The sequence below is a fragment of the Larus michahellis genome, chromosome Z, assembly GCF_964199755.1.
Source record: "Larus michahellis chromosome Z, bLarMic1.1, whole genome shotgun sequence".
NCBI classification, from domain to species: Eukaryota; Metazoa; Chordata; class Aves; order Charadriiformes; family Laridae; genus Larus; species Larus michahellis.
This window is the reverse complement of record NC_133930.1, coordinates 65,544,964-65,560,136: the sequence shown is the minus strand read 5'-3', so window position 1 is coordinate 65,560,136 and position 15,173 is coordinate 65,544,964. Positions and strand designations below refer to the sequence as shown.

Below are 15,173 nucleotides of genomic sequence, written 5' to 3'. Positions count from 1 at the left end.
CGAGATTAAAACAAATTATTTTCAAAGAAGCTGAGTAAGCTCGAAAACTACAGTTCCCTGAATGTGAGTAAACACATACAGTAAACTCTTCCAGTCTGGAAAAAAAAGAGGCAAATTTATGATGACATACAACTTCTGTTGTAAATGAGTATGTTTTAGTAGTTGCTGTCAGCAGTGAGATTTGTAAAATTTAAGTGAGAAACAAGTCTAAAAAAGACTTAATATTCTACCTCAGACCAAACTGGTTTTTATTCTATGTTTATTTTTAAAGGAGGTGGGTAGATGCATAAGCATTTCTTACTGTACATCACAAGAAGCTTTCTGGCACACTGCCATAGACTAGTTGGGAACATAATTTTCTTTATAAGTTATTTTTTTTTAAAAATGTAAAATCAGTCTAATTCATACATTGTGCATTCAGGACATTAGCCTGCATACTAGAATGGAGAGTATAAGCAAAACTTTTTACTGTCACACCTACTTGCTTTCAATGCCTTTTAATACGTTTCTACTCTGCTTACTCCCCTCAATGCCCCTCAGCAGGACAGGGGAGAGAATAGGAAGAGCAAAAGCAAGAAAACTCGTGGATCGAGGTAAAGACAGTTTAATCTAAGTGAAGAAAAGGGGAAGAAAATAAGTGATGCAAAGGCAATCAGTCACTCATCACCTCCCACAAGCAGACCAATACCCAGCCAGTCTCCAAGCATCAGCTGCCTTGGAAAGACGCCTCCCTCCTGCTCACCCATTCTTCTGCTACCCCACTTTTATTACTGAGCACGAGGTTACAAGATATGGAATATCCCCTTGGCCAGCTGGATTCAGCTGTCCTGGCTGTGTCCCCTCCCAACTTCTCCAGTCCCAGCCTGCCCGCTGGGGAGTGGTTAAGTGGGAAAAAAGAGAAAGCCTTGATGCTGTGCTTGGTGCTGATAGTCCATCCAACAGCTGTCCCCTGCAACCTATGTCTCCCTCACTTCTGGCAGGTCAGACTGCAAGCCCCTGAGATTTGTGGTCCCACTACAGTTGCTGGTATTCAGACCACCTGTCTTACCCACCAGCTATTTGGGCCTGAAGTTTGCTAGTGTTCACATACACAGACACTGAATGGATAGCACGCGTCCACTGAAGATTATTAAAAATAAGATTTAATAAGTCTTGTACTGACTGAGGTGATCAAGGGCAGGACTCAGTGATACAGCACACAGACCAGCAGCCTGGTCATGCTCTACTAGCACCCGTTATCCCATTTTCCCCTCTGTTTTCCCTTGCTTGTTCCTCCCCAGTCTGCTTTGATCTTTGCCTTTCTCACCATTGGTCCTTTCCCTAGCCATCCCATAATAAGCTATGCACACCCCTGCATTCCTCAGAAAACACCACATAACAGGTTTTATACAACCCAGAATTTTCTTCCCCTGCATCCTATAAGAGCCTCTGTACCCCAGTAGTTAGTAGCCCACTTTAGTTAGTATGAGTTTCCGCGGTGAGGAGATCCATGCTGGCTCCTCTCTGTGGGTTTCATCCAGGGATGATGATTTATCTGTCCTCCTTTCACAGTCTGAGGGAGCAGCCAAGTCAGCGCGTTCGCTTTTCACTGATTAGGTCAGGAAAGTTCTTCCTTCTCTGATCCTTGATGGGCCTTTGTGTTAGTACTGAGATTGGCCTTTAATCAGATAGTTTAGCAGAGATGCAAAAGGAAAATCAAATACTAAGAAAGAATAGAGAAGAAAATCAAAGAGCAAAATCCTCATTGTGTTCTATACATCACATGAACTATTAGCATTTTGTACACGTGAGTGCAGTTTTGGTCCCAAAGGAGATGGTAGAACTAGGAAGGGTACAAAGAAAGTTGAGTTGAATTGTCAGAGGTATGAACCAGCTTGTGTAAAAGGACCATTTAGTATACTAGGACTCTTCATTCTGTAAATGGGATGATTAAGTGGAGTGTGACAGAGGTATGTAAAGTAATAAGTAGCAACTGAAAAGATGAAGTGAGCAGGGAACAATTATTTCTTTCTAAGAAAAGAATTAGAGGGCATCATATGAGGCCATTAGTAGAGCAGGCAAGTAGAGATCTTCTGAAAGTTTAGACCTTTGAAATGGCACTGGAGATTTACTGTCTACAGTGATCTTGAACCAAACTTATAGTTTGCTTCTAAGCCTTAGCATTCATCCTTGTATTTGCAAATTCAAATTGCTATGTTCCTGCTGGGAAAACTGACACCACTTTAAAAAAAAAATAAATAATTGATGTCGCCACAGAAGAAGACCTCTTGAAAGGGCTCTTAATAATAGTTCAGTTGACCAGTGAAGTAAAACTGGGATCTGGGCATGGTTGAAGTCCAGAAGATGCTGTGGCTTATCACAAAGACTGGGTCTTTTCCTGTCTAGCTCGGAAGTATCTTGAAGAGATCCTGTAAGCAGTGTTCTGTAGGCAGCAGCCTTCTTAGCATGTGCTAATGTGTAACAAGAGATGCTATATTTTTGTCCAGGTTTACAGTGAGTTGGTATATTGACTATACACTGTGTTCAGTAGGACTTCTTTAAAAGCGTTGATGTACAGTTAATTCACTGCAGAGCTGTTATGCACACGTACAGTAGTTTTGTCTGGGTTTTCTGGGTGTGCACTGTTTGGTCAGACCAGTATTTCAATGCACTAACTCAGTTGCAAAGTGTCTGGCACTTCTAGGCAAATAGACAAAATCTTTGCATCCTGCTTGGTCATGTTGTAGAGTTGAAGATGTGTTTGAAGAAGTCTTAAATGATCAGGGAGTGGCCCTTTGAAAAATCATTTCACAGTGGTGGCTGTTCCTTCCTCTCATTCATCTCTTTCCACAGCCTTTCTTGAGATGTATTCCAATTCATGTACCTATCACATGAACCAAGTATTTCTTAAGGTGTATTTCTTAAGTACAATGAATGTGAAATGTGGTACCCAAGAATGTTAGCTTGATTTCTCCTGTTAAGATTTCATAGATGGTGCTAAAAATAACCTATATATATTACAATTCAAAGTAAATTCTATTGGAGATTCTTTCATTTTTATTCCTTGTTTAACTAATTATACAGTGAATATCGCTATAGACTCTCTGGCAAATGCTTATTCCTGTTTTGCTATGATGTTACCTCGTTCCGGTACTTCCATTAATTATAAACCAAAATAGATCGCATTGCTCAGTAGTTAACTGCTGTGACAGAAAGGTGTGGTTTTGTTTTACTGTCATATGCCATCATTTGCACATAGATGAAGCAAGTGATAGTTCACAAACTTTTTCTCACTTACTTAAATTGGCATACATGTGAAGTGGAACTAATCTGGATGGGAGAGTAACGTGACTGGTTAAACACTAATCTTCGTAATAAGCTTCTGGATACTTTAGCTATTCGTTGGAATTTATTTTCTTTACTGAAGTAGCATAAGAATTACGACAGAGTTCAATACAGCTGAAGGAGGAAGCAGGTTTGTGTAGTAAGGCATGTCAAGAACAGCGCAAGATTGGAATATGAAACAATGGTGTTGCTTTATTCAGAAAAGTAACTCTGTTAAAAAGACCTGAATCTTCATACAGAATGGATAGCCCTCTTGTTATCACTTGACTAAAAAGTGTTTGTACAATATTGATGACAAAAATAATTCTGGATGAGTTTTATTGTCAGTGAAATAGTCAAGTTCCAGTCACACAATTTCTGTGAGCATAGGTTGATTTTTGGCTTTCACATTCAAGTCAGGTAGATCACTAATCAAAAAACAACAGACACATACAACGCTGAAATTTCAAATGAATTCCATAGGTTCTAAAATACTGCTTTTTGCAACATTGTTTGGTTTATCACAAGTTTGTTTTTTAAGTAGAGATATTTCAAGAAGCTTTAAGTATAGCATCTGCTTCTAGTATAGTAGAGTCCTCTTGAAACGCAGGTATGTGAGTCTGTTGATATAATTAAGCTGTTGTGAAACTTTCAGACTGTGAAGCAAATGTACCCAACTGGATTTACGCATTTCCTCAGGATAGTATTTATTTATGCAGTTTCCATGTTGCAGTAATCTAGAGCCTCTTTTGCATATAATTTCCTGGGTCTTTTCAAAAAGACAAAGAAACAAAAATATTTCCCAGGTTCCTTAATGCACGCAAGTCCCCAAAGAGCAGCTGCTGTCTGTAAATAGTCACCAGTCAGCCAAAGGTCAACTATTGTCTATTAAAATTTCAAGCTAATTGTACAGCCCAACATAGTACACTGTCTGGGATGCACACTTAACAGCTTTTCTCCAGAGCTAATTACTTCATCATACATAAAGCAAACCACCTCCTCTTACAATTAATGTTTGTAGAGTTAATTAGCTTTGCCAGCATAGCTTTACTAATCAGCTTGCCTTTGCTTAGCAATTACTGGGCCTGCGGAGTGTGGCAGCACAGTTGGATTGCATTCTCAAAAGGCAGTACAAAGACTTTAAAGTAACTTTACACTGTGCGTTTCAACATTCAGATGTTCATAGGGATTACTTAAAATTGACTGGTTCAAACTTTAGAAGGTCAAGCTGCAGCTTGAAGCGTATGCATCAGATGTTAGTCTTTTTAGTTGCTTCAGCTTTCAGCAGCAACTTAAAAAATGAGGAATATAGTTTTAATGCAGCTTCTTTGTCTGCTACTGTTTCCTTTTTTTCTTTCCAATGTCAACTTTAAAAACAGATCTACAAAATAATCCTTAGGTTATTCCTAAAGACATGCTAGGTCCTGTAGCCATTCTTTGGTTAGGACTATGGGAGTCATTAGGGGTCTATCAAGGTGTCCTGTATCTAATAGCTACTGTTAAATGTTTCAGAGAAAACATGAGAAATTCATAGTCAGCACTATGACTGGGTGTGGGGAGTGGGGTGTGAGTTAAAATTGTTTTCTAACTGTCTGATCAGATATTGAAACAATCATTAATTGAGCAGTTAATATAGAAGATGTAGGACCTGTGTGATTCGGTTTCAAAAGTTAAACTTCATTTCTGTTCCTGCTAAACAGTTTGTTAGTTGTCCAGTGATAATTTATTAATTATTCTATGAACTCTTGTAAAATAAACATTTTCCATTTTATGAATAACTCTGATGTCTTGTTTCTTATCATGCAAAATCATTCAATTAATTTTTAGGGAAGAAAGATCGTTATTCCTACATACACAGTATCATCTGCTCCTAGACTGCTTGTAACATACCTGTACTATATTCTTGGTGCTTTGTTCGTCAGACTCGAGTTTCTCCTTTTTCTTTCACTTAAAGTGATTTTTCAGCATTGTTAAGGTGTTTTTTAACAGTAATATTTTATAGGGCAAGTTAATTTTAGTCTAATAGTATGCTTTATTATGTTGTTGCTTCTGGTTTCCTACTCCCTGCCCTCCCCAGTCTTCATTTTGTTAATGCCTGATGTTCCTTACTAAAGCATTTCTTATACTTGAGTATTGTACACACAGTAGTACCTTGTATTTTGCCATTTTGTATGTTAACCAGCTTGTGGGTTAGAGACAGATTTAATTTATCCATTTAATTTTGTTTGAAATTACATATCCATTTTTTTCTTTTTATAAAAAAAGTTGGGTTTTTTCTGTAATGGTTACCTGCATAACATGCTTTTCCTTCTTGGCATAGACCTATTTACCCATTTTCAGACTTCTAAGACACGTCACAACTAAAATGAACTCCATGACATGAAGTTGTAAGAGCTGCCTGCATTGAAACAAGGCTGATTTGTTAACTGCTTTGTGCCAAGAGCTTTTTTGAGACGCAGTTCGGTTAAATGGTCTGATGATAATTTTGCTAGTAAACTGAGAAATTGCAATGCCTGTGACAGTGATTTTGTTCTGAAGTAACTGGATTGTGGTTTTTTTCTTCAGTCTTACGATAATGGCCTGGCACAGGGAGCTGGACTGGAATCTCATGGTAAGAATGATAAAATGTTCTATACCTATTTTTAAGACTGGGATTGAAAACGCTGTGAGAGGTGCAGGGTATGTCATGCCTTTCCTTCTTTTCTGATTTTAAGGAAGTGGGATGAGGAAGACCAAATCCAAAACATGCCTCGGGGTATCATCTGTCTTCTTCCCTTAGTTCCAACTTAATATCAGACCAGATGGCTCTTTTTATATCAACTCCATTAATCTTACCTCATTAATGTTTTGTTGAAAGGTGTTGGCTGTGGATTTATCTACAAGAGACTTTGTGCAATGCACCTGATAATCTCCAGTTTCAGCAGCTATTAGTAAAACCTAGAAATATTTCCTGTGATAGATTACAGCATCCATTGGGGGCTCAAATCTTGAAGCAGCAGTTAATTTTGGTAAACAGTTGATAGTTGTGAAGACAGGAATTCCCAAGAGACTGGTATTTTTAAGCAAAGTGTTTCTATGACATGAAGTAGTGGTCTGCTTGTGACAGAAACTATTGACTTTTATGTGACTGATCCTACATCTATCATATGTTTGCTATCTTTATCCTTAGTATTGAGTTTTGATAGGATTTCATCTTTTTTCTTCCTGCAGGATGGGTAAAGTTGAGAAACTTAAATTATACCCCTATGTATTTAAAAAAAATAGTTAACTAAGTTACTGCAGAACACTAGTAGTAACAGATAGCATTACTTCGGCATCCTTCTCCTGCTACATGTCAGCTTCAAAATGAAAATAACTTTAGAGGTCGTGGGGTCTTCTAGCACCAGGATAGTGTAAGAAACTTTGGGCCCAAGTCATGTACCAACAGCCTTATGATGTTTCCTAGGCTGTAATTTTATCATATTGGGTAATAGACTCAGGATGAGTTTTGATGGGCTTTAAAAACCGATGGCCACATTAGACAGACACAGAACATGAGTTTCTCTTCTAATTCCAAATTTTACCGTGCAGTTTCCTTGACAACAAAAAAATCCTTAGAAGCATAATTTTTGTTTACTACAACCATGACAGTCTAGCACTCTTTTCACAGTATTAACCATGCTTTTAATTTTATTTTGGCTTTCTGCTCATCAGACACTCCTGTCTGTTTATATCCTCTGGGGGATAGCGTCTGAGACTGCCTTTGGCATCTCTGCTTCAGTCTGATTGCTGGCATACCAACAGCTTTCTTTTTTAAGTTACATATGAAGAAATGTTTTCTGTTGCATTGCAGTTTGCCTATTTCGAGACTGCTGTGTAATGTAAATTGCACAGCACTGAGAGGCAATCCAACTTTAAGAAAATTAATTCAGGTTTATTTGTGCAAGAGTTGGATTGAGGCTTTTTCCCCCTCTTTGACACACGTGCTGAACTAAAGTGTTTTTATTTATTTGGATTTTAGACTTAAAATTAACACTTTCATACTTTTAAAAATCCAGTGATTTAATTGTTACTACCGTGGTTAAAGTTCTGACTGAGATCATACAGGCTTCAGTGAAAATCTGGGTGTCAAACCCTTGCAAAAACAACTCTCTCTTCACAGGTGGCTCTACGTTTTGTGGTATTGCATCGCTGTGTTTGATGGGTAAACTGGAGGAAGTTTTTTCAGAAAAAGAACTGAACAGGATAAGAAGGTGGTGTATAATGAGACAACAGAGTGGCTACCAGGGACGACCCAACAAACCTGTAGACACTTGCTATTCCTTTTGGGTGGGAGCAACATTGAAGGTAGAGTACAGAACAGCTACAGGATAGTTACTGACTTATTTTGATTTCTCTAAGTGTCTTACCGTTTCTTTGCTTGAAAGAGTTACATGTTTGACACAAGTGCATGTACATCCACAGACCACTATAAAGGTCTCTCATCCTGCAAAAAGGCAGGATATGGAGGTTTACCAGATTAGCGTTATATCTGCTGTCACTACTTATCTCATAAATAGGGCCTATATTTTAGTATTAAAAATATATTAATATTTAGCGTATTACTGTAATGGTCTAATTTCTTTTCAGCTCTTGAACATATTCCAATACACGAATTTTGAGAAAAACCGAAATTACATCCTGTCAACTCAAGATCGCCTTGTTGGTGGATTTGCCAAGTGGCCAGATAGCCATCCAGGTAAAGTTAACTTTCACAGTTACGGTGAGTGTGTTCTAAGCTAGAAATACATTCCAGCAGTCAAACATCCGAGAGGTGTAAAGGAAGTTTTCACCTCAGTCTCCTTCCAAAAATCGAAAAAAATTAAAACAAAAAAAAAAGTAAAATGTAACGAGATTGTTGTGATTTAAGTGGAAGGAACACAGTGGTACAGTTTTTCCCTTTGCAGCCACAGAGCAAGTGAGCTGTTGTTTAGACTATTGCTAAAGGGGTATCACTTTCTGTTTAGAGCTGAACAAGCCTTTCCATATGTGTATAACTGTCGCAGTTAAAGGCAATATTGTGCAGTGGGTATCTCTGTAAATCACCTGAGTAAAATATTTCAAAAATTTTGTTTCCTTAATAAAGGAATCTTTAACACTTATTTGGAAGTCATTGATGTATGTAGAAACAGGCAAAGTTTACATAGTTAGATCTTAATGATTTACAGATAGTAGTTACACGTAGCAATTATAGAGAGTATATCTGAAAGTTAATTATTATCCTTTTGGAATTGGATAATTTGAAGTAGTGAAGAACTTGAGAAGATGCTAAAAGCTTTTAGTTTGAAATAATTTTAAAAGATGCTAGAAACCAATGAAGGCATTGCAAGCTTGTGAAAACAAAACTTCTGCCTCTAGTGTTGCTCAGTGGCATTTTGTACAGGGAAGATAAACAGTCTGTAAACTGACCAAAGAAGATAAAAATGCAGTCATAATAAAGGATGAATCTGTGCTCTGATATTTCATCCTTTCATCATTTTATTTTGAACAACAGTTGAGAATTTTTCAAGGTGGACCCACAGTGAAAACACAGTGCTTGTGATAAATGTGCTGCACCAACTCCCCTGAAAGCCAGTTTAGGATTGCTGAGGACTTAACTGAATTTACTCTGCATTATATAGCTCAGTCAGTATCACTTGGAGAAAATATTTCTGTTTATTTTGATGAACCATTTACTTAGTGAGCTAGTAATTAAAAAAAAAAACTGCTTAAAAGCCCATTAATGTGCAAAGTTCCTTAACCTGTCTTTTGACATAGGTGTGACTGTTTGAGATAAGATTTGAGAAAGGCAAGTCTACTAATAAAGCTGTTTTCCTTTGATTTGTGGTGCTTCAGCCTGAACACTGCTGTTGCCTATAAAGCAAGCTTTTGCTGTCTCTTTTGTTTGTTGTGTAGGTGGGCTTATTGCCGCATTCTTTCCTCAGGCAGACGGTGACATAAGTCTGTTCATGTTTTGAAGGAGAGTAAAAAAGTTTATGCAGTTCTAATGTGAAGAATGACTATAAATGCAGCATTGCAGAGATTGTTTTCTATGGCACTGTGATTTCTTTGTCACACATACAAAGCTGAATTTCCTACAAGCTAGTATCTGAAGGGCAAACTGCCTTTTGATCATTGTATGTCTCCACAATAAAGATCTCATCAGGTGTCAGCCCAGCTCGAGTGCTCTCAAAAGCCTACTGTTGATTAAGCGTACAGAGTCGACTTCAGTATAAATGCAAAATGTGAAGGTAACGAGAGTGGTATGGGTCATCTTGCAAAGGAGTTAATAGTTCTGTTGAGACTCAATATGGACAGAAATTATTAATTCTCCTTGAAGCATTTAGCATTTGTAAAGCTGATAGCAGTAGCCTCAACTTGGTTTTCTTGCAAAACTCAGATGTGACAGAATATTCCAGGTGAAGTTGGCAAAATAGGAGTGTGCTGGTTTTTCCAAAGGTGTTTTCTAAGGTAGGTTCAGAATTTTAACTTCTGCAGCTCCTACTTAATAAAAAGCTCTGTTTAAATTTGGATAGTCAACCTGCCTTTGCTGTGCAATAATGTTCTTAGTAAGAAGACTAGAAGAAATTGCAGAAAACTGTTAAGGGCTTGTGATAATCTATGTATTACATGGTCTTCCAAAGTTGCAAATAATTTTTCACAACTCATGTTTCAGGGAAATATTATTTTGTAGTCCTGATGTTCCCATGCTAACACACATCCAACATTGTTGGTTCTGGAGGCCAGTAGCATTATTTAACACTTTGTCTTGATTTTAAAATACTGTTTGGACCAGTGTGCTTACTGAGCACTCAGCTCAGAAAACTTTATTGCCTTTCAAAATGAATCTAAAAAGTCAGAAGACTCTTAAATGCTAGTAATTCTCATGAAAACTTGAGCTTCTGGATATCACTGTAGTAGTGGTAGTATTACTGTTTTATAAAGCAGGCACTGAAGGTAGTAGGGAGACTCAAACCTCAAACCAGAGCTGAACACGTACTGTATTTGTTGTGTTCTTTGTTTACAAGTGACTGATACGTATTTCATGTTAAGCGTTTAGATCCACTACCATGTGTTAATACTACTTGTTACAAACATTAAACCACATTAATGGGATTTAATGGAGTTAATTTTCTCCCTAGCAGCCATATGGTCCTGTCTTTTGGATTCATGACCAAAGCAGTGTTGATAAGGCACTGATGTTTTAGCTGCCGTGGAGCACTGCTTACACAGTGTCAAGGCCTTGTCTGTTCCCTACACTGCCCTACTAGCGAACAGACTGGGGGTGCACAAGAAGTCGGGATGGGACACAGACGGGACTGCTGACACCAGTGAGCACAGGAGTACCTCGTAGCACATGGCATTGGCTTAGCAATAAAAGCTGGGGGAAGAAGGAGGAAGGGAGGGATTTTTGGAGTTGCAGTGTTTTTTCTGGGAAGTGGCCAGACACCTCCCTGCCAATGGGAGGTAGTGAAAGAGTTTCTTATTTTGCTTCGCTTGCACCCGTGACTTTTTCTTTCCCCATAAACTGTTGTTCTCTCCACCCATGAGTTTTCTCACATTTACTCTTCCTTTCTTCTTCTCCCGGTGGGGGCGAAGTGGGGGAAGTGAGCGAGCAGCTGTGCAGTGCTTAGCTGCCTGCCAGGATTAATCCACAACATTTTGCTCAAACACATACCTAAGCGATTTGTTTTTTTTTTTTTCCAGACTAGTGCATAGGTCATGACGAGATTTAAATAAACTTTTATTTTAAATTACTAGATGTACTGCTGCATGCCCCAGGAGGTTGCACTGCAACTCTGATAGATCTTGCTTGTTATCTTTAAATGATACGCAGTATAAAAGAATTGGGAGCGCGTGTAAATTACAGCTTGTGCAAGAGAGAAATCAAGAGGTTAATGTAAGAGTGAGAGGATGAATATAAGTGTGCACAGTTACTATGTGTAAAACACTGAAGTGAGATGTGCTCTGGTAGAATTATAAATACAGTGTGCTTTGTTATGTTTTTAAGACAGCAGCCAAGAGGTTGGGAGGTTGCATGCTGCATTCTGCCTTTGAGTTACTTATGAAACAAAATGTTTGGACCTATGTTTTTAGACCTTGAAAAGCTTAGTGTATTTCATGGCTTGAAACAGAGGAGTACACAGGCTGCATATGTGTTCTGGCTAGAACTAACTTGAGTATTAAGTTAGAATGGATTTGTACAACTGTTGAACCTTGTGGTTAAACCCACAAATAGCCGTATACAGGTAATTAGGTTTGTATATGGTTTTTAGTGCATATCAACGCATCTGTCCGCCAGGGTTAATATGTGGTATTTTCTGAAGTTGAGGTCTCCTTGCCTGACATACTTTCTGCAAGGTCAGTAGAGACTGTATGTGCTGAGCATGCTTTTGTCTGCTGTTTTGTCTGTTAATGCTGAGAAGCAGAAGTCTTCTTCCAGAATCTGTCTATCCAGATACGTTCTTGTAATACCATTTTAGTCAATATGAATTTACTGAAAAGATTACTAAGTGTTGAGAATTTGTAAGGGCAGTTAGGCAATTGTAAAGGCATATTAAGTTCGCATCCTCTTTCCATCTTTAGCTTGTGATTTCATGGGCAGATAATCCAATCTAACGGCTTGCTGCTGCCTGGAGGAGGCATGCTCACTTCTCTCCCTCCCAGCTTCCCCAAGTACAGCTGCGTATCCTTTCCCCTTTTTTTTTGCACTAGCTTTGGTGTATATCAAAACCTTCTGCAAACCACTTTAATTCACTAAAATGTCAGCAAACTGTCCATTTTTTCCTGCTTGGGTTAATTTTCTTCCATCTTTTTTCAATTGCTTTAGGTCATGGAGGGTGCTCAGCAAGCTGTAGTGCTGGTATAAGGTAGGCAGCAGGAGCAGCATGGGATAGAGGAGTAAGAGCATCCCTTTCTTCTCGCAGTCATCTGTTATGGCTGATCAAGCCACCTCATGAATTCCTATCCTTAGGGTGTTCTCTCAGGAAGGGGAGAAGTTTAGGTAAAGTAATAGCTTCTTTCATACTTCTAAATCTTGCTGTTTGGCAGCTATTGGCACTAACTTTGGTGTTTCGGTAGTCAGCTGTTGACCAGGTAATCAGTCAAAAAATTTTTCATGTTCGGGAAAAAAAATAATTGCTTTGTGAACAGAAGTTATTTCAGCTCCTCAGATTTCCATTGCTGTTTGGCCTGAGCACTCAGAAGAAATAAAGTAGTGGGCAACAATTGTTATAAAACAAAACTAGACTCTAGTTTTAGACATTGCAGACGATCAGTTCATGCTGATGGCTCTGGGCAGAAATTGATTTCTTCTGTCAGAACTCAAATTTAAAATGTAGCACCAGTTTGTTTCCCTTGGCTGTGATAATTATGGGGTGTTGGAACACTTGGCTGTGACAGCCTGATATAAGTTTCTTTTTATTTTCTGTCCTTCTTTCAGATGCTTTACATACATACTTTGGGATCTGTGGTTTGTCATTAATTGGAGAATCTGGTATTTGCGAAGTTCATCCCGCCCTGAATGTAAGCATAAGAACCTCAGAGCGCCTTCATCACCTTCATCAAATCTGGAAAACAAGAAATCTAAAGACGACACACACCTCTCTACATGACTGATTTAGACTTGAATTAGTTCCGGTAGCATAATTGTAGCCCAAGGTTAAAAGCCATGTATAACCAATGTGCTCTTTTAAGTGCTGGAGTCATACAATCAGATCTGTGTTGCTGGCATCACTTCGATAGGGAGTTGCCTTCAGCAGGTTATTCTGCATTGTGAAAAAAGGAAATATTTTGATTATATAGAATTTTGTCTCCACAGACTGTAAATGGCTCTTCAAATGGCTTTACTTCTAAGAAATCCCTTGAGGCGTTTAAACTTCATTTCTTTGAATTTGTGCATACTGTGTCAAAATATATAATGGGGAAGTATTTTCAAAATCTGTTTACATATCATACAGTATAGCACAGAACCTTGGAGTTCTTTATGATCATAAAGTTTGACATATTTTTGGGTAGAGAATCTCCCATATTAAGTCTCTGTTAAAAACTATCTTTTATGGTCTACTTTCAGATTCCATAAACTTTGTTAAAAAAATAAATAAAAAAATAAAATTATTTTGTGCAATATACTGGACTTCTAAAGTTGTGTGGTCTTAATAAATGAACATCACAGTTCTTCTGAGTAGCTTCTACATAGATGAAGTGAATCGTTAGTCAGACAAAGAGTTTTTATCTGAAATGCTCTCCATGTGGAAATCAATGAGAGTGTAGCGTATTGATGTATGTCAGTAAGAGATATTTAGCACAGTCTTTTGGAAGAGTAGGTGTGTTCGACAGTAGTGTTAGAACCTTGTTTCTGAAGCCAAGTCTTTGCAATACATTAAAATTTTACAACTCCGCTCTAGTTATTTTTTTTAGACGTATTTCCCTTTTAGTTTGAAAAAATTCCTAGTTTCTTAACCACTCTGTGTAAAGAATGAAACATTGGACTTTAAGTGTCAGGGGCTGGCTGTTGGGGATATGATGAGCATTCTCAGCTTATTTAGTCGTCGTAGTGCCTTACTTCCTCTGCTTGAAGTGCTGCTCAGAATCAAAGTAGTAACTTTGCAGCTGTTGGCAGGACAGTTTGTGCATTTCAGGCATTCAGTAGACACCAGGATGTCTTTCTACTTGCCAGTCATTAAGGCACATTCTTTTTTCTAAAGGACTTTCAAACACAGGTAGCTGAAGATCTCAAGCCAGCTGAGGTAGCTTCCCTGAACAGAAGACTGAGGTTTTGAGGGCAAGAGAATCCATTAGAAAACAAACAAACAAAAAACCACCCTTGGGCTAAAAGTCATTCAAAATAGTATTTGCTTGTCCTTGACATCAAATGGTGGCCACAAATGGACCCATGGTAGATTGGGGTGGGTTTTTTTTGGAATGTGGTGAAGTTACAATGAAGATGAGATGCGATTGTAGCTACCCATCACTACCTGTGCACCTCTGCCTTGCTGGAGAACTGTCTAACAGTTTATTAGCATTTAGTACACCCCTGTTAGAGGAAGTAGCTGTGAATTTTAAGAGTTGAATAAGGTGCCCTAAGTCTCTGCTGGGAAACAGCACAAATATTGATACTTTCTTACTTTGCTTCATGAGGAATGATGTATTTGATTATCTTGAGACAAATCTGGACTTGCAAAATCCTGAGCTTCCCTATCTGCGACCAGGTTCTCATCTGTGAGGGGCATCAGGTATACGGACAAAAATGAAAAATCATATTCTGTGAACAACTAGATAATTTATCATGGCAGTATTCTGCTTCAAAAAGCAGCTCATGTTTCTTGCGTTGGTCTCTGTGTCTGTAAGCTACCTTGAGTTGTTTATATGGATTTTACATTTCACATCTTAGGCCCCAGTTACTCTACAACTTCCCCCCCTAGTCCCTGCCCCAGCTCAATAACAGCATCTTAAAGGCTGAATGTTGGCAGCAGTTCTCCTTTTCCAAAGGTTGCAGAAGGCATATTTGCTTCTCATTAACTCCCATAGCTTGTTCTGCAGCCAACAAACTGTGTATGCTGTCACCCCACACTGAGGCTCTAATTCCTTTAATTGGTTTGAAATATTTAATCTATTTTAAGTTGACAAAATTCTGTGATAATAACCAACTGTGCATGCATGATTTGCCATTCTTAAGTCCCTAATTGATGTTGGGCAAGCAAATGGTGAACATCGAATGTTCCTGTGATTCTGACTGACTTGTGCAGTTAATGCTAGATTGCATTGCCTCTCCTCTTTTTGTGGTTATCATGTGTTCTGACTAGAAAAATGTCAAATGATAAATTGATGAGCAACAATTTCACAGATAAGAATAACAATCCATAACCTAAAAT

At 38.3% G+C, this 15,173-nt stretch overlaps 1 protein-coding gene across 1 annotated transcript in view; it reads left to right on the top strand.

Annotated features, from left to right (window-relative positions):
• PGGT1B (protein geranylgeranyltransferase type I subunit beta) overlaps positions 1-13,476 on the top strand; it is a 36,439-nt gene extending 22,963 nt beyond the window's left edge. Inside the window, exons 6-9 of the mRNA XM_074570439.1 lie at positions 5,869-5,914; positions 7,445-7,629; positions 7,912-8,020; positions 12,743-13,476. Coding sequence (XP_074426540.1) covers positions 5,869-5,914; positions 7,445-7,629; positions 7,912-8,020; positions 12,743-12,918 — 516 coding nt within the window. The 3' untranslated portion in view covers positions 12,919-13,476. The remainder of the gene's footprint in view (positions 1-5,868; positions 5,915-7,444; positions 7,630-7,911; positions 8,021-12,742) is intronic.
• Positions 13,477-15,173: the final 1,697 nt, after the last annotated feature.